Source organism: Odontesthes bonariensis, chromosome 21, assembly GCF_027942865.1.
Source record: "Odontesthes bonariensis isolate fOdoBon6 chromosome 21, fOdoBon6.hap1, whole genome shotgun sequence".
NCBI classification, from domain to species: Eukaryota; Metazoa; Chordata; class Actinopteri; order Atheriniformes; family Atherinopsidae; genus Odontesthes; species Odontesthes bonariensis.
The window spans coordinates 9642461-9661323 of record NC_134526.1 but is presented as its reverse complement, the minus strand read 5'-3'; the positions used below and the strand labels follow the sequence as shown (position 1 = coordinate 9661323).

General features: G+C 38.9%; 1 protein-coding gene across 1 annotated transcript; it reads left to right on the top strand.

Moving 5' to 3' along the window:
- The first annotated feature begins 908 nt into the window (after positions 1-908).
- Positions 909-16565, top strand: itgb3a (integrin beta 3a). The gene is made up of 15 exons (XM_075453500.1): positions 909-1065; positions 1874-1959; positions 2194-2398; positions 2548-2797; positions 2943-3105; positions 3209-3370; positions 3475-3570; positions 3670-3759; positions 3885-4019; positions 4088-4517; positions 11889-12111; positions 13599-13699; positions 13904-14023; positions 14353-14519; positions 14663-16565. The coding sequence occupies exons 1-15, from the start codon at positions 999-1001 to the stop codon at positions 14726-14728; spliced, it is 2361 nt and encodes a 786-aa protein (XP_075309615.1). The 5' UTR covers positions 909-998; the 3' UTR covers positions 14729-16565.
- Positions 16566-18863: the final 2298 nt, after the last annotated feature.

Genomic DNA, 18863 nt, shown 5'->3' with positions numbered 1-18863 from the left:
TAATATCTGCTGAATTTTTTTCAGTTTTTCCAGTTTTCCAGTATTCTGAAGTATTTGTGCAGATTATTATCTGTTGCACAAGCTGTACTCGTTTCAGTCCAGTAGAGGTCAGGGTGACACGGAAAGAAGCTCATCTATAACAGGATGCAACTCATCTCAAACTTTTTTTCATTTACAAGCAAATCAACACATACTTTCATCCATCCATCCATCCATCCATCCATTATCTATACCGCAGAATCCGTCGGTCGGGTCGCGGGGGGGGGGGGGGGGGGGATGGGGCTGGAGCCTATCCCAGTAGTCAATGGGCGAGAGGCGGGGTACACCCTGGACAGGCCGCCAGTCCATCACAGGGCCACATACTTTCATTTGAAGTCAAATCCAAAATTTCAATCCCCTTCTTCAGATCCACATTTTTAATTTAGCCTTTTCTTTTTAACATCGTTGAAGGCTCACTATACACTAGTTTGCATCTTACAGTGTTGGTAATGAGGTGAATTAACCTGGAAAAGGAAAAAAATGTATAAAGGTCTATGACTTAATGCAATAATTATTTTATTTTACTTTAATTTCTAATGTATCATTGCCTAAATAATGGGCTGCTAATTTGTCCACATGCTGACAGCGTTACAAAAGAAACACACTATTTTCCCACTCTGTGACACATTTATGTAGTTTCGGGTTTACAAAGTGAAGTTATGAAGTTCACCAACAATTAAACTATGTTGTCTTTACGCGCGTTGGAAAAAGTCTTTGCGTAGCCGTCAGAATTCAGCGCTGTTTAATTGCTTATGGTCAAATAATAACAAAGATTTTAAACCATTAAAAGACGGGTCTGAACATGCATTTAAACTGCGAGCTTGTCACAATATAAGTAGGGGGGATGGTTGATGTGTGAGGCAATACCCAACATGCGGAATGAGGAAAGGCGTTCAAGCTAAAACTCAGCAGACCTGCAGGGAACTCGTATCTCAAGCCAGCTCCGTTACTCTGCAGTCATGGGAACTTCATCAAACTGTGTAGCGTTACTGTTTCTGTTTTTGTTCTCAGCATCTGAAGTTTGCGGTAAGAAGTTTTCTTTCTTCTGATTACTTTTGAAACTTTCACCTGCTGAGGTGAACTGGCGCATTTCCAACTTGTAGGACACCTTTGAAGGTGTTCACATTTGCTATGTCGCCTGTGTTGATTATTTGTTTGATTAAACAAATTCATAGGAGACAGAATTATTTATTGTTCCATTAATAAACGGGGCGACCCGATTCGTTGTAACTTCACTGAAACATTCCTCACTTTTCCTTATAAGGGAAGCGAAAACATTCGGGATGCGTTTCTCAGGGCGAGGTGTCCTCCACCAGTTCACCGTTACAGCTGTGTAAAATCAAGATTTCTTTCACTATTGCATAAAAAACGTGTGAATTTTGTTTTCCCTTTAATTTAATCTCTTACCTCAAGGTGGTCTAAACAGATACACTCTGGTTCCCTTCTGTCTAATCTATCAGAGCCAATCATTAAAAAAGTCTACATTCCAGGAGGTACTGTGCCTTATCAAAACACACTGGCAGATGTTATCAACACAGTAAATAAGTTGCCTATTCTTACTTGCTTTGGGAGCTGATAGTACGTGTTCATTTGAAAAAATATTTTCCCTAGCTGACCATCACTGTACTTCAGTGTTACACTTGAATGAGCCACACCCATAGACAACACAGGACAACAGACACGATAGAGATCTGACTTAATCTGTTGAGCGACAAAGAACAGAGTATTTAATACATTCTGGAAAACAAGTCATATTTGTATGAGTTTATTCACACTGAAAAGTACGCTTCCTCTTAGCCGTAAGTTTAATTACGTTTGCCCCCCCTTTTCACAGGTTCTAACATATGCACATCACGAGGGGTCACCACTTGTCAACAGTGCCTGGCTGTTCATCCTAGCTGTGCCTGGTGCTCTCAGGAGGTAAACAGAACAAAAACAAAAGACAAAAAAAACAACACTGATATTGCATATTGCCCTCCTATTCATTGCTCACTGATGCAAGTTAGAGCAGAGGCCTAATTTCTCAACAGTAACCTGTTTCTCCCATAAAATTGGGAGGGGAAATATCCCTGTGCTCAGATATCTTAATACAAATGTTTTATCTGCATTAACTACTTATTTGAATACTCATCAGAAAGCATGTGGCTGTTTCAGGTGTTTGGGAAGGGGGGGTCCAGTGTTACTCGCTGTGACCTAAAACAGAATCTTCTAAATGAAGGTTGCAGTGCAGCAGCTCTGGAGTTTCCCTCCAGCACTCTCACTATTACAAAGGACACGCCACTCAGCAACACGGCTTCAGGTCAAGCTGATGATGTCACTCAGGTCCGGCCTCAGAAAATCCATATGACTCTAAGACCAGGTATGTTTAAAATCAAAACAAATTACAACAAACTACTAAATTTTGCTCCCAGTGCTGCAAGCTGCAGAGTGTTTTTTGTTGTTGTTCCACTTAAAAGACACATGAAAGGTTGAGGGATGTCTGTGATGCCTCTATTCTTTCCCTCTCAGGTGGTGCCAAGCGTTTCGATGTGAGGGTGAAACAAGTGGAAGATTACCCTGTGGACCTCTACTATTTGATGGATCTCTCATATTCGATGATAGACGACTTGAGTCGCTTGAGCGACTTGGGTAACAAGCTTGCAGAGACCATGGGCAAAACCACAAGCAAACTGCGTATGGGCTTTGGAGCCTTTGTGGACAAGAGTATATCTCCATTCATACTGACCCATCCTGACGCAATTAAAAACCCTTGTATCGGGTGCGTAGAGAGCTTATGGTAACATAAGAATTGGGGAGTAGCAGAAGCTGAGAGTGATGTTATTTAGTACACAGATTTGAAAGTTCACCCGGTTGTGTTTTCTTCTTCACTGATTTCCCCCTTCTTACTCATCCTTTATAAACAGAATTGAAAGACAATGCCAGCCTTCTTTTGGGTTCAAGAATTCGTTGTCACTGACAGAGAAGGTGGCTCGCTTCACTGAGGAAGTGAAGAAACAGCAGGTGTCTAGAAACATTGATATGCCTGAAGGTGGCTTCGATGCCATCATGCAGGCTATCGTGTGCAAGGTATAAAATACATGCAGAATCAGGCCCAAATAATCGCTGATGTTCAAAATTGAGGAGATGCTTGTATACGTATTATCTTTCTCTTTGTGTCCATCCCCATCAGGAAAAGATTGGCTGGCGTCCAGATGCCTCACACCTTCTGGTGTTTACCACTGATGCCAAATCTCACACTGCTCTTGATGGACACTTCGGTGGCACTGTGCAGCCCAATGATGGCCTGTGTCACCTCGATAATGACAACCTTTACTATAAATCTAAAGTGCTGGTATATGGAGAAATTTAAATATGCCTTTTATTTCCTCTAATTATCTTTTACGCTGTTGGGCAAACTGATGCTTTTCAATACTAAGAGTTTCTTGTGTCTTCCAGGACTATCCTTCCCTCGGGCTCATAACGGAAAAAGTGTCTGAAAACAACATCAATTTAATTTTTGCTGTGACTTCTAATGTGGTGGAGCTTTACAAGGTAAACAAAGTGCTCTGTTTGAGCTGCTGCATGAATTCATTATATTATAATACATTTAAAAACTGCATCATCATCTTGTATCACATCTTTTTTTCCCAGAACTACAGTAATCTCATTCCAGGCACAACCGTTGGAATACTGTCCCATGACTCTGGGAATGTTATTCAGCTGATTGAGAAGTCCTATGCGGTGAGGGCTTTCTGAAATTTGGAAAATATGTGGAATACACCAATGTATCTCATCTGTTCCATTTGAAAGAAATATATGGTATGAGTTATAAACTGGCACGTGATTGCTAACTTTGTGCTGAGCAGAAAATCCGCTCCAGAGTGGAGCTAGAGCTGCTGGGAGTCCCAGATGAGTTGAGTCTCTCTTTCAATGCCACTTGCCTAAACGAAGAGGTCATCCTTGGACTCAAGTCCTGCTCTGGTCTCAAGATTGGAGACACAGTACGTACCATTATGAATGATGTTTATATGTTGCACACGATTGTATTTGAGAAATTTCTTTTTTTCAGGTGTCTTTCAGTGTAGAGGCTCAGTTGCGTCGATGCCCTAAAGAAAAAAGTCGCACTTTTACCATCAAACCTCTTGGCTTCAAGGATTCCCTGGAGGTTACTGTGGACTTTGCTTGTACCTGTGACTGTGAAGCAAAGGCAGAGGCTAACAGTTCCTTCTGTAGCAATGGCAATGGGACCTACGAATGTTCCGTTTGCCAGTGTAATGAGGGTCGATTGGGCCCGCGATGCGAATGCTCATTGGAGGACTACAATCCATCTGATGATGTCAACTGCATCTCAAAACCTGGCAGCCCAATATGCAGTGGAAGAGGAGACTGTTTGTGTGGACAGTGCTCCTGTCACACAAACGAGTTTGGTCAGGTGTGGGGAAAATTCTGTGAATGTGACGATTTCAACTGCTTGCGCTTCAAAGGGGCTCTGTGCTCTGGTGAGTAGCTGCATGTCACTGTCAAGATCCCTTTGAGTTTTCTGTTTAGTTTAGCTACTAGTTGAACATTTGTTTAAAAACTAAGTGAGCAAATTCCTCATGGAACTATCTGTTAGGTTAGGTTAGGTACCAAACGATTATTTATGGACCTTTTTTTAATTTGAAAACAAACAAATTGCTTTAAATGTTGAGACCACAAGGAATTGTAGGAATTGTAATGATCACCTTTCCTTTCATAAAGGATGGTCCAGTGTTTCTTAGCACTGAAGCTCCTTCCCTCAACATTCAGAAATTTTGAGCAGCTCTTATTTTAGCTCCCACTTAGATACTTCCAGATTATTTTGCTCATCCGAGAACTTTCTGAAGCAGATGGTAGGGTGCCCCTGTACTCAGTACTCAGTAAACCAACACGACATCATTGATGAAAGTAAATATACTTTATAATAAATCAAATCAAATCAAACTTTATTTATATAGCACCTTTCATACTAAAAAGCAGCACAAAGTGCTTTACATAATAAAATCAATAATCAAATCAATTCATGCATAAACTCACACACAGAATCACACCGACAACCACACTGCACACATACCACCGCCCCACCACCCCTCAACATGAGCAACATCAATATCAACAACAATCAACATTAAAATCTGGCTTGACGCTGAAGTGAGGAAACGGTATCTTGGGGATCTGTCCACATCGGGACCCAGCCCACCAATGACCACAGAGACCGCCACCACGGGGAAACGCCCAGATCAGGGCAGGCTGGCTGCAGGGCAGGATCCCCCAGCCACCCCGAACCAGGGCGATCCCCACAGCAATGACCCCACAGACTGAGTAGGCATAGTCCCCGGTGTGGAAAATCCCCATGAAGAAAAACACTGGATAAATAAGTGTAAAATAAGTATATAATAGAATAATTGTAAAAAATAATAATAAATAAATAGATATTTTAAATAATGGATGAATAGATAAAAGTAAACTAAAACAAAACAAACAAAACAAATTAAATAAATAAATAAAATAATATATATAAAATAATAAATAAATGAAATAAAATTCAGCTGTAAGCTAAACTAAAAAGGTAGGTCTTGAGCCTCTTTTTAAAAACATCAACATTCTCTGCAGCCCTGAGGTTTTCTGGCAGGCTGTTCCACAAATGAGGTCCATAATAGTGGAACGACGTCTCACCATAAGTTTTTGTTCGAACTTTAGGAACAACTAAAAGGCCGGTACCAGAGAACCTCAGGGTCCGCGAGGGCTCATAATTTAAAAGAAGATCAGATAGATAAGAAGGCCCAAGACCATTACGACATTTATAAACAACTAAAAGAACCTTAAAATCAATCCTGAAATGCACGGGGAGCCAATGCAGCGATTTTAAAACTGGTGTAATGTGTTCCCGCCCTCTGGTCTTTGTCAGCACACGTGCAGCTGAATTCTGTATTAATTATAGGTAATAAATACTTTTTTTGGAAAACCAGAAAGCAGGGCATTACAATAATCTATTCTACTAGAAATAAAATGCATCACCACCTCCGTGCTGGCAAGAGAGAGAAATGGGCGGACTCTGGCAATATTTTTAAGTTGATAATATCCTGTCTTTGTTACATTTCTAATATGTTGGATAAAATCCAGCTCAGAGTCAAAAAGAACACCCAGATTTTTTACATGTTGAGAAGATTTAAAGTTTTGTAGTTTGGGTAAAATTACTCCTCTCTTGTCTTCAGGACCAATAATTAAAACTTCAGTCTTGCCCTGGTTGAGCTGTAAGAAATTATCTGCCATACATTTATTTATATCTAAAATACAGTTTAAAAGAACGTTAACTGGTTCTAGGTCATCATATGAGACTAAATTGTCTTGATATCATTTTTTTATTAGAAAAAGCACCTGGCTCACAAAGTTAATTCATTCATCCAATCCAAGAGAAAACACATTTCATATTTGTGAGCATGTTGCTATTCTGGTATTAGCATTTACAGACTTTCACTTGATCAGTTGGTGGCAGAAATATCAAAAGCTGGACACACAATCTTCAATCTTCATGTGTTACAATGTTTTAATTAGTTTGTTGGTGTGCAGCCCATGGTTAGTAAGTCAGGAAAGATTATGCCGCCCTTCCCTTCCTTTTCCTTTTTCTGACACCTCACTGTAATGGAACATAGTTACATAAGCCTCGTTTCCACTATGCAGTCCGGTACGGGTCGGTTCAGAACGGTACTGTACGGCTTGTTAGTCACTCTCTTCTCTGTAAACACATTCTGTGGGTTTACATAGTTTTCCTGTGACTTAGCTTGAAAAATTGCTTAAAAGTTTTTTTTTTTTAATAATTGCTCATCATTGACTGGCGGCCTGTCCAGGGTGTACCCCGCCTCTCGCCCATTGACTGCTGGGATAGGCTCCAGCCCACCCGCGACCTGATCGACGGATTCAGCGGTATAGATAATGGATGGATGGAATTGCTCATCATTAATGCAGCCTTTTCTTGTTCGTAGTGCCCATATACTTAAATTCATAAATAATTCATAAACCTTACCAAACATAATGCTGACAAGTGACTGATACCCTTTCAGACCTGCACACTTAATGTGTATATTCTATTAAAAGCTAGTTGGAGAACACACTCATATTGCACAGCTCAGTGCACAGTTTCTCAATTAGTGATAAAGCTTTATTAGCTTTCATCATTGCATTAGTCAACCTAACAGCAGTTGAGGGATATGATTGTGGAAATGATGGATGAGTAATACCAAAACTCATCAGGAAGCTATGCTTTAAGATTAATGTTGATAAGGCAGAGCATACTTTCACTGTGCATTCAAGTTAACTCGTTCTGCTTTTTCTAAATGGGAGCTTCACCATCTGTGTGTACCACTCTGCCGATTACTATAGTTGTGTGTTTGCTTTGGCTATGGAGAAGATTTGGCAAATACAAGGAAATAACATCTGTGATGTCACCTAGGTATTTTTTTCCAGAACTTTGAGTCCTGTAGTATAAAGAAGGCATGTGGAGTTACGATGAATGTGTTCAGACAGGCAGCGTTTTACGTAAAGATGTTACCATTTGGGAAATGGTAAGAAGCAATACTTTTTGGGCTGGATGCCAAGATATCTCAGCCTCAGCTGCACTGAGATTGCATTTCTGCAGAGAAAAAAGCAGACTTTTATAATGCATATAAACATCCGACTCAAAATCATACAAAATCAAGATTTCAAAGCCAGACTAACACCCAGATATTGTGAATGAGAGTTAATCACTCCTGCATGCACATGCTCAACTCGACTCAAATGGGCCTCGGCACATGCTCCTAAGTTCCATATTTTTATATATTTTTGTAGACAGTAAAGCATTAGTGTATATTAATTTGGCCCAAATTCCCAATAAAGCTGCTCTCATTCACACATTTTAGTGTTATTTATGTCCGTTGGCTACACACCCAGAACACCAGTGTTCAGCTCATTAAGACTAAATTGACACACTTATAATGTCTTATATGGCTGTGTATTCTCACAGTCTGCAGCAGTGCGATATAAGACATACTTTAGTCAATAATTCAACTCCCCTGCCATGCATGTATCCTGGGTCAAGGACAGCGTTCCAATTAAATGGCCCACTCTAGCTGTAGTTAACAGCTTGCAGGGGTTTCACCGTTCTTGCGACTATGCTTGTTTTTACATTGTTTAATTTTAATGTAGCTACCTTTTTTATTCAAATTAAAATCTTCTATAATCTACATCTGTCTTTAATTTATGTTGCGTCCCATGAGCCAGTTTACAAAATAAATGGGGGCTCGCACAGAATAAATGACCTCCTGGTGAAGCTGTCTGGTGTCACTGGGATGTTGATAGCAGACTCTGGGGGTCCCAAAGGTTACAGGGTGGGCCCGCTGTGGATTGAGTTTGTTCAGGTGCATTTTCCAGATCTTTGAACAGATTAAGATCTTGGCAGTTTGGAAGCTGGGTCAACACATTCAACACACTTTGTTGTGCTCTTCAAACTGTAGTTATAAGTTCGACCTTTTTTAATTTTACTTTGCGCTGCAGTTTTAAGCTGTTTAGTAGGGTGCACTGACCTGTTGGAGAAGGTTGCTTCCTTCAAATAAGTGCTATTGTCTTGTGGGGGTTTGTTTGATCTGAACAACTGGACCAATGGTTCCCAACAGAGCATTGTATTGCTCAAGATGATCAATGCTATTAATTTAATCTGTCACTGTTTTAGATGCTGTGGCTGATCGGTATACATATTCATCTCTACCTTATAATCCTTTAAGTACATGTTTTATCTTTGGCAAGCATGACAGGCTTGTATCAATCAAGGAACAACTGTAAAGCGGCTCTCTCAAGGGAGGTTTTTGGTTTCACAGCTTTCAGTGCTGACACCCATGGCTTGGGCAGACAGACCTGTCTACGCCCATTACAGTGTAAATGGTGCAAGACCTTCCACAGAACTCTGGGATTATAAAGTTATGGAGTCTCGGTACAGTCATAATGTTGTGTTTAAAGACAGGGTGTCCCTCAGTCCCTCCTCAATTGGAGCCACCTTGACCCAGAGCTCAGATGAGCTCCATCACTGGTTTTTCTTCCATTGCTGCGGTGTTGTGGAACTGGTGCAAAGCTAGGGAGCAGGAGTCAGCAGGTATAGCCACAGGGCCCATAAATATAAGGCAAGAACGAACAGGAAAGATTGCATTCCTCTGCTGGCAGTGAGCCTCCATTCTGTTCTCTTATCACTCTTCTTTTAAACACTGTAATTTCTACTTTTTATTTTTTGTTCATGTCCTTTGATCATGCATCTTTGTTAAACTGATCAGAAGTACCAGTATGTGATAAAAAGACAGGATAACGTGTTCAAATTCACTGAGAGAGGAGCATGAGAAGACCTGAAAAAAATCCCCTTTATGTGTGTGAATCAACTTTTATATCAAGGAGAATAACGACAAACTGATTATGTGTGTTTTCAGGATGTTTTTATGTTATCTTGTTGACAGGGTTGGACAGATTAGTCAGTGACTGCATGACCATTATGTGAGACATTGGGTCCATTAAAGAAGACTTGTTTTGGAGGGTGAAATGAGTGACCCTTGTACCCTCTTTGATATTTCATGACCAGTCACTCCCTCCATTCTGATCCAACTGGGCACTGACTAACACACTTTGGTCTTTGTCATCCATTTCCAGATCCTGTTTAGTTTCCTGCCAAGAAGGCAGCAGTCTATGGGCCTCTGCCATTGTCTCTAAGGTTGCATAATGTGCAGATTTAGTTTGCCTTTCAGTCATCCAGAGGGAAAAGCTCATGCTGCGATTATTTCATCAAACAGCTGCCTCATTATTACACCACTTCTGAAATTACCTGGCTTTTTGCTATGTTTGATTCAGCACTGTCTGAAGATGTATGTCTGCCAAGCTTTGTAATCATTTGACTTGAGCTACTTTCACAAGAGGACATTTTCTGCCTCAAAATTGAGTTTATTAGGATGTCTGTTTCCAGGGAATTTAGATGAAAAAACAATCTGTCAACAACTTTTTGAAGATACAACAGTAATGTAAAGACTTGAGATTGGCATTGACTACTGATCCAGATGCAGCTTAGTGCTTTGTTTGTTTTGAATTACACAGCTGATCTACCAGTTAATCTAACCAATTAATTGCAAGAGGCGCAATTGTAATTTTAGATGGTTGAAAATTATACTTAAGTACTCAGATAATCCCAAACATAACCCTTTACACCTAACTAGTAATTACAAGTTGCAAAAGTTACAAACACTATCAGAGGTATACTTGCCTGTGCATGCAACATATTTTCAATGTAACGTAGGCAACAAGGTTGCTAAAACCAAAGCAGTTAAACAACACTCACAGGCTACAGTCTTGCTATAATGCAATGTATTGACACCATTTCCTGGAGACTCAGCCCTCATCCTGTGTAAAAACCCATTTATTAAATATTAGGTGATACAGTGATAAACCATCCATACACAGATGCAAGAGTGATTCATTTTGTAATTAAGCAATTTGTATTTCAGTTTTGTTTGCCCAGCCTTACCCTGTATGTTGAAACATATTTGAATGATTACTGATGTAGATGAAGCATTAGGACTATACACACAATATATAATACAGTACAATAGATACGTATACAAACTCATGCAATCGTACATAAATTTCAAATTATCCAAATTTATATCTTCCCTCAACAACTGCAATATTTTCAAGTTAAAAAAGCTGATATGAACAATCAAAACCAAATGTGTTATTTAAAATACAGGCACTAATTTCCAATTGACCTAAGACTCTGAAGATAGCTGACTTATGAACATCATAAATCTCTCAGTGGTGGACGTAAGAAGTGTGTCTGCATCATGGGAATCAATCCTCAAGAAGATTGAAAAAAAATGTGATTGTAAAACTTTGATTGAAAAGAATACAACCAACCAACTAAAATTCAGAGGAGACAGTTGTAGCAGTAATTGGAATGTAAAGTATAGTCCATATAAACACTAATCACAGCATTGCTTTCACTGTTTTGCTCTGAAAATAGGCCAGTGCTTCAGACTCGGCACAGTGGTCATCATTGGAAATCAAAGTCCATGTGACAGCTCAGACAATGAAAAGGACACAGCACCATGACAACCTCAATAGGTAGCATCCAAGCAAAAAACCTTTGCTTGTTCTTGGGCAAAAAATGGAAAGATTAAACTTTACAGAGAAAAATTGAAAAAACCCTTGATGAATATTGGGAGAACATTTTTTGGTCAAAAGAAATTTGTTCAGCTCAGATGGGGTTCTTCCTCAGTGAATGCAGTTCTAACAGTGAAGCACAGATGTGGGACAGTGATGATACAGGTCTGCATGTGTGCAAAAAATATAAGAGAGATAATATTTTTGAATCATGGACTTCTTGAAAACCATGATGCGGACTAAAAGTTTTACCTCCGGTCTTCAGAGGCTTTGCAGATGTGGAATATTCTAGCATGACCCCTGCCAAAATCAAACAGTAAGATTTTGACTTGGACAAGTTGAATGACTTCAATTTATTTGAACGCTTCTGTGGTATTTTAAAGAGAAAAACTATAAACAGAATATATCTCCAGAAAGACGATCTGTCCATGCTGAATAGGACTGAGTCTATGATTGAAAAGGAAGTTTGCACAAATTTCCCACTTTTGGGACATTTTTTTTAATATGATAAAATCAAAACTTTATTTTGCATTTAAATTTTTTACAAAAGTTTTCAAATTATTAGGAATGCATTTAATGTTGGGTGAAAAAAATGTACATAGTTCGAAACTGATGTGATATAATACTGGATTATTATTTGAAGGGAACGTTAGGATTAACCTGGTCATTCTTCTTTATTCTTTCAGGTAATGGTAAGTGTGACTGTGGATTCTGCCAGTGTGATGCCGGCTGGAAAGGGGAAAACTGTAACTGCTCCAAACGTACCGACACCTGCATGTCCAGCTCCGGGATGTTGTGCAATGGCTATGGTTATTGTGAGTGTGGGGTGTGCCAGTGCACTGTGCCTGGTGCCTATGGAGTTACCTGTGAAAAATGCTACACCTGTCCTGATGCGTGCATCATAAAACAGTGAGTGAACACTTTGGGTCTTAGACTATTTTTTTTAACTTACACTGAAGAAAGATCCTGAAATTCAGTCTGTACCAGCTCTAGAACTGTAGGCGCAAGACAAACCAAGCTTGTCCTGACTTAAAACTGTAAATGAGAAAGAAATAGAAGCCTAATAATGACATCAAGTGATATTAATGTTATTGAACAGGCTCAAAAAATCTCAACTGCCGGTCTACCTAGTTTCTTGCAACAGAAATTAAGCATAGTAAATGCTACATCCAGAATTACACTGCTTCTTCAATCTGAATGAGCCATGCTTGAAAACCATTTAAAAGTGGGGGATAAAAATGCTAAAATAATAAATGGTTGCATTTTTATAAGAAATACAGCCATTTTAGTAGGCTCCTGGAGGGAAGAGGTAAAACCCCTGGTGGAACTGACGAAACAGACGAGGAGCTGGAGAGAATCACATGAAAACAGTTGCTCTGACTTAGTCCCACTTCAGTTTTCATGTTTAGAGAAAAAAAAAAACCACATTTTAAAGACTTATGTCAGGAACCTTGGAAAACAGAAACATTTCCTTTACCAAGCTGACAATCAGCCATTGGGCACATCTGGAACTTTAGTGAACATCTGCCTGTCTTGTATTTTCAGTGTATGAGCACTGTAAGCATTGTTGAACCCGTCTGTGTTTTTTTCTGCTGATTCAACAGAAACGATTGGCGTCAGGTCTTGAATTTTTTAATTTTTCACTTACTAATAGAGAGAGTGGGCTGGGTTTAGACCATCGTGACACAAGTTAGTTTTACTTTACTGATGCTGTGTTGTTGGCTAACATAACATGTCAAATGCAATCGCTTGTCATCTTCATTTCTCCAAAAGAAGCAACACTTTTACAACAAATTGACCATAAAGAGTGAAGGACCTGCAGGTCTGAGTGACTTCTCTCACCAACAGACCTGACGCAAACCAACATGTTAACTATGTAGAAAAAAACAAAGCAAACAGTGCAGTCCCAAAATACAAGAGAGGCATACATTTAGCAACCCTGCAGGTGTGCTCAGTGGCTAATTATTGGTTTATAGTATAAGGTCATGGAGTTTAATTCCCTGGGAGCATCAATGCCCTCAATAAATTTCATGCACTCTACCTTGAAATCAGTGGAGATAGCTTGTTTTTTGACGAGGGATTGAAATGAATCATTTTGATCTTCATGCTCAACCACTTGCTTGTACAACAGTGTACAGCAGAGAACAACTGATGCAATTTGTTGCACTTTCAACATTCCAGGAGGATCGCCCAAACTGCCCCCACACATATTTTACCAAAGTTAGGTGTGGTATCATCTTAACACTCAGCGGTTGCCAGCATTTTATACAGTCTTCTCTCTGTTAGTTTGCACATCCCATCCATGTTAAATCAAGCTATATACTGCCTGTAAAGATAGCCATTGGTTTGAACTGTGGGCATTGCACAAAGGTAAGAGTGTGTTGGTGTTTTTGCAGGGAGTGTGTCGAGTGTCAGCACTTCAAGAGAGGAGGGAGATTTGAAGACAACAGCTGCGATAGAGTCTGTAAAAATGAAATCAAATTAGTGGATGAACTGGGTGAGAACTCTTCTATCTGATCTCTTTACATGTTGTGATCATGGCCTGTAGTGGTAATGTTGCACTGTTGTATATCTGCGCCTCATAATCACTGAAAGCAATTGAAGACAACATACATTGTGGTCCAAGTATTTTGTTGACTGATGAATATTGAATAGAGAATTTCTGCCTTAAAAAAATATTTTAATTTTCTTTATCTCACAGTTTTCCATGCCACGAAAACACTGAATTGCTCATATAAAGATGAAAATGACTGCGTTGTGCACTTCCAGTCTATTGAAGATGAAAGTGGCAGTACCGTCTTGCTTGTGGTCAAAGAACCAGGTACTGTAAGAGTTTGTAGCATTTATGGGTCATTCAAACCGTTAGAGAAAGTGTACTTGAATGCATTTCCAATCTATTTCTGGCAGACCAAAGCAACAGTCAAACAATGTGTGCATTCAGGAATGTTTTATTTTATAAAAAAAAACACAACATGAGCTAGTTACACAACTGCACTGTTCCAGTCCATAGAAACGCATTATAAAATGATGGTGTGCCAGATGATTGTGACATCTGTATCAGACTGTATAGTGCAGGAGCTGCTTCACTTCAAGCAAGTATTCACGGAGCTTATTTTCTCTTTGACTCCATAACTATCCCTTGTCTCTCAGTGTGCCCTGAGGGTCCTGACATCTTAGTGGTGCTCATGTCGGTGGCAGGAGCCATTCTACTACTGGGTCTTGCTGGCTTGCTAATCTGGAAGCTACTAGTCACCATCCATGATCGAAATGAGTTTGCAAAGTTTGAGGAGGAGAAAGCCAAAGCCACATGGGATACGGTGAGGAAATGACTAATAAATCACTAAAAGCTTCACATTCAGGGGTTGATTGAATATAGCTGCTCTCTGTAGGAGAAAGTCTAAGCTGAACTGTGCAAATCTGGACTATATTGAACAGCATTATCTTTGTATTCATTTTGCAGGGTAACAATCCTTTGTACAAAGGAGCTACCTCCACCTTTACGAACGTAGCATACCGAAATAACTAAACTAAATACAACAAGGGAAAACTCAGGGGTCAACGGCATCAAACGACTGTCACACAGAAGCACACAAAAGGATGGGAGGACGATGCTTTACACCGTCATGACACCGACTACTGTTGCAGAAAAAGTAGTTGGAGCTGTCAACAACTCAATCTAATAATTGTACAGTATATATTGTAAAAATAATCCCAACTTTTGATATAATCCTTTTATGGCTTTATGCTGGGTCACATTTGTAGCATTCTCGATGGACTGTTGGTGCTTTTTGAGAGGAGGTCGTTAACATCCAGTGTCGGTTTACACTTTACAAAAAAGTGTCCCTTTAGTGCTCATTTTTTAGATTTTCCACCGCCACTGCAGCTATTTAAGATTTGTTTGACTTTTATTTGCTTCTGTACAGCCCTTGGTGAGGCACTTAACAATAAAAAGAAATATAACTCCTTAACAGCAGCCTATATGCTGCAGGTTTACAGGGATGTCTGAGGTGCACGTTGCTTTTCTAATGCAAACCGGCAGTGGTAACTTCTTATTTTTTATCACTGCATAATAACCTGTTTTTTTTTTTGTGGTTGGTGGGATTTTTATTTGCTCATTGTGTTTTTGAAATAGTTTGATTTGTTTCAGATATTCATTGGACAATGTCTCACTCTTTATTTTTGTATGTGAACAGACTTTATTCTACAGCTAATGATAGCCATGATGTCATGCAAACAACCTAGGTTGATACATTCTGGGTGGTGAGGGTGGTTTTGCAATTCTTTCTCAGGATGTGGTCTGCAGATTTACCAATACATTTCAGAGAATCTGTTACAAAGGCAAATGCATAAATATTAATTATACCTTGCTTCACCAACTTTTTTGTCATCTTTGGGTTCCTTTCCAAAATCTGCTTTTAGCACTTATTAAAATCAAACACCAGAAGCTGTTTGAGATTCATATTTCAGAACGAAAGCAATGAGTGACTTTTGAGAAACGAAATAGTTTAAGTCTATTTAATGTTACAGGCTAAATGTAAATTGTGGTTGAAGATTTCAATAAATGTTTGTGATGTCCTGTGTGATTTCAGCATGAAACTAAACTGCGTCATTTTACCTTCCTGCCAACTTTATCCATGCAAACAGCCAGCTGCTCGACTTAGTACTAAAATAGATACTCTGACATTTTCTTAATGCAAACACAAAGAATAAGTACAAAAATAAAATAGATATCAATATATAATTCTTTTGCTAACACATTTGAAGCAGGGTTTTCTAATATTGTAGGTAAAAAAAATGTGATTGTTCACTGAAATATGCATTTCTTTCTTTGCATTCTCTTAACACTGCATCATAGCTGCATGATATGACAAAATATCCTGTTCCATGATGGTGGGCTGTAGTCGACTTTGTTTGCACACACTTTTCTCTGTACTCTATATCTGATGCTGATTGTGGCTGTAAAACTTTAGACTTCTCTTTACACGGCACGACACTTTAAACATGTCTAAGTTACAGGAAGTGCCAATTCGCCAACCACAGTCTGTACAGCCTGTTTCGTGGTATTTCTGTATATAGATTATCATTTTCAATTTTTCCCTTTTTTTTCCTGAACTTGCACATGATTATATTGGGCAGTATAAAAACGGATTTCAGATCATTTCGATCAATGTTTAATTACTCTGATAATGAAATTTTTCCGGCATTAAGCTGACATGTTCAATCATGTGGCATTTCTTTTGTCTTCTGCTAAACATTTTTTTGTAAATGTTATGTCTTATCTGCAGTAACAGGAGGTGGTACAATGTTATATAACTTGATAGTCATATTAATTTCTTCTCAGTAAAATAAAAATAAAAACCTGGTGCTCTCATTTTTTAATATTTACACTAAAGTGTAGTTTTTCTCAGAAAATGAATGTAAATTAGTAACTGAACTGTCTTCAGCAATGTACTTTTAAAAGTGACTAATCTTATCCTCAAAGTTACATATAAAAAGCTATTAGGCCCAAGAAGTTACAATACTTAGTTACTTTATACAAAGACCTGTAGTGTTTAACAAAATAGTTGCTTTTCCAGCATGGATCCAGTCTAGAATTCACAAAAGTCGTGACTTTTTTAAACAGCAAACGCATTTTTCTCATGTCTGACTGACATCAAAATGAATGGTTGTAAATGTCTCCCTCTGGTGTGCAGTGCAAATGATACAGCACATGTTTAAAAGTGAAGCCCTCAAGTTAGTCTTCTGGAAGTACTCAGATCTTTTGCTTAAGGTATGTTAATTCATTGTGGAAAAATGATTCTACCACCGGAAAAGGATGCATATCTATTTACTGCCAGTAACTGCCAGTTCTTTATCCTTGGGCAGACAGACCTGTCTACGCCCATTAAAGTGTAAATGGTGCAAGACCTTCCACAGAACTCTGGGATTATAAAGGTATGGAGTCTCGGTACAGTCATAATGTTGTGTTTAAAGACAGGGTGTTCCTCAGTCCCTCCTCAATTGGAGCCACCTTGACCAAGAGCTCAGATGAGCTTCATCACTGGTTTTTCTTCCATTGCTGCGGTGTTGTGGAACTGGTGCAAAGCTAGGGAGCAGGAGTCAGCAGGTATAGCCACAGGGCCCATAAATATAAGGCAAGAACGAACAGGAAAGATTGCATTCCTCTGCTGGCAGTGAGCCTCCATTCTGTTCTCTTATCACTCTTCTTTTAAACACTAATTTCTACTTTTTATTTTTTGTTCATGTCCTTTGATCATGCATCTTTGTTAAACTGATCAGAAGTACCAGTATGTGATAAAAAGACAGGATAACGTGTTCAAATTCACTGAGAGAGGAGCATGAGAAGACCTGAAAAAAATCCCCTTTATGTGTGTGAATCAACTTTTATATCAAGGAGAATAACGACAAACTGATTATGTGTGTTTTCAGGATGTTTTTATGTTATCTTGTTGACAGGGTTGGACAGATTAGTCAGTGACTGCATGACCATTATGTGAGACATTGGGACCATTAAAGAAGACTTATTTTGGAGGGTGAAATGAGTGACCCTTGTACCCTCTTTGATATTTCATGACCAGTCACTCCCTCCATTCTGATCCAACTGGGCACTGACTAACACACTTTGGTCTTTGTCATCCATTTCCAGATCCTGTTTAGTTTCCTGCTAAGAAGGCAGCAGTCTATGGGCCTCTGCCATTGTCTCTAAGGTTGCATAATGTGCAGATTTAGTTTGCCTTTCAGTTATCCAGAGGGAAAAGCTCATGCTGCGATTGTTTCATCAAACAGCTGCCTCATTATTACACCACTTCTGAAATTACCTGGCTTTTTGCTATGTTTGATTCAGCACTGTCTGAAGATGTATGTCTGCCAAGCTTTGTAATCATTTGACTTGAGCTACTTTCACAAGAGGACATTTTCTGCCTCAAAACTGAGTTTATTAGGATGTCTGTTTCCAGGGAATTTAGATGAAAAAACAATCTGTCAACAACTTTTTGAAGATACAACAGTAATGTAAAGACTTGAGATTGGCATTGACTACTGATCCAGATGCAGCTTAGTGCTTTGTTTGTTTTGAATTACACAGCTGATCTACCAGTTAATCTAACCAATTAATTGCAAGAGGCGCAATTGTAATTTTAGATAGTTGAAAATTATACTTAAGTACTCAGATAATCCCAAACATAACCCTTTACACCTAACTAGTAATTACAAGTTGCAAAAGTTACAAACACTATCAGAGGTATACTTGCCTGTGCATGCAACATATTTTCAATGTAACGTAGGCAACAAGGTTGCTAAAACCAAAGCAGTTAAACAACACTCACAGGCTACAGTCTTGCTATAATGCAATGTATTGACATCATTTCCTGGAGACTCAGCCCTCATCCTGTGTAAAAACCCATTTATTAAATATTAGGTGATACAGTGATACACCATCCATACACAGATGCAAGAGTGATTCATTTTGTAATTAAGCAATTTGTATTTCACAGTTTTGTTTGCCCAGCCTTACCCTGTATGTTGAAACATATTTGAATGATTACTGATGTAGATGAAGCATTAGGACTATACATACAATATATAATACAGTACAATAGCTACGTATACAAACTCATGCAGTCGTACATAAATTTCAAATTATCCAAATTTATATCTTCCCT

Excerpts from the sequence above, each read along its gene's own strand:
- itgb3a (XM_075453500.1), top strand. The coding sequence starts at position 999 with ATGGGAACTTCATCAAACTGTGTAGCGTTACTGTTTCTGTTTTTGTTC. Across the intron at positions 4,020-4,087 it reads GTCTCAAGATTGGAGACACA|GTGTCTTTCAGTGTAGAGGC; the intron begins GTACGTACCATT and ends TCTTTTTTTCAG. Across the intron at positions 4,518-11,888 it reads CAAAGGGGCTCTGTGCTCTG|GTAATGGTAAGTGTGACTGT; the intron begins GTGAGTAGCTGC and ends TTATTCTTTCAG.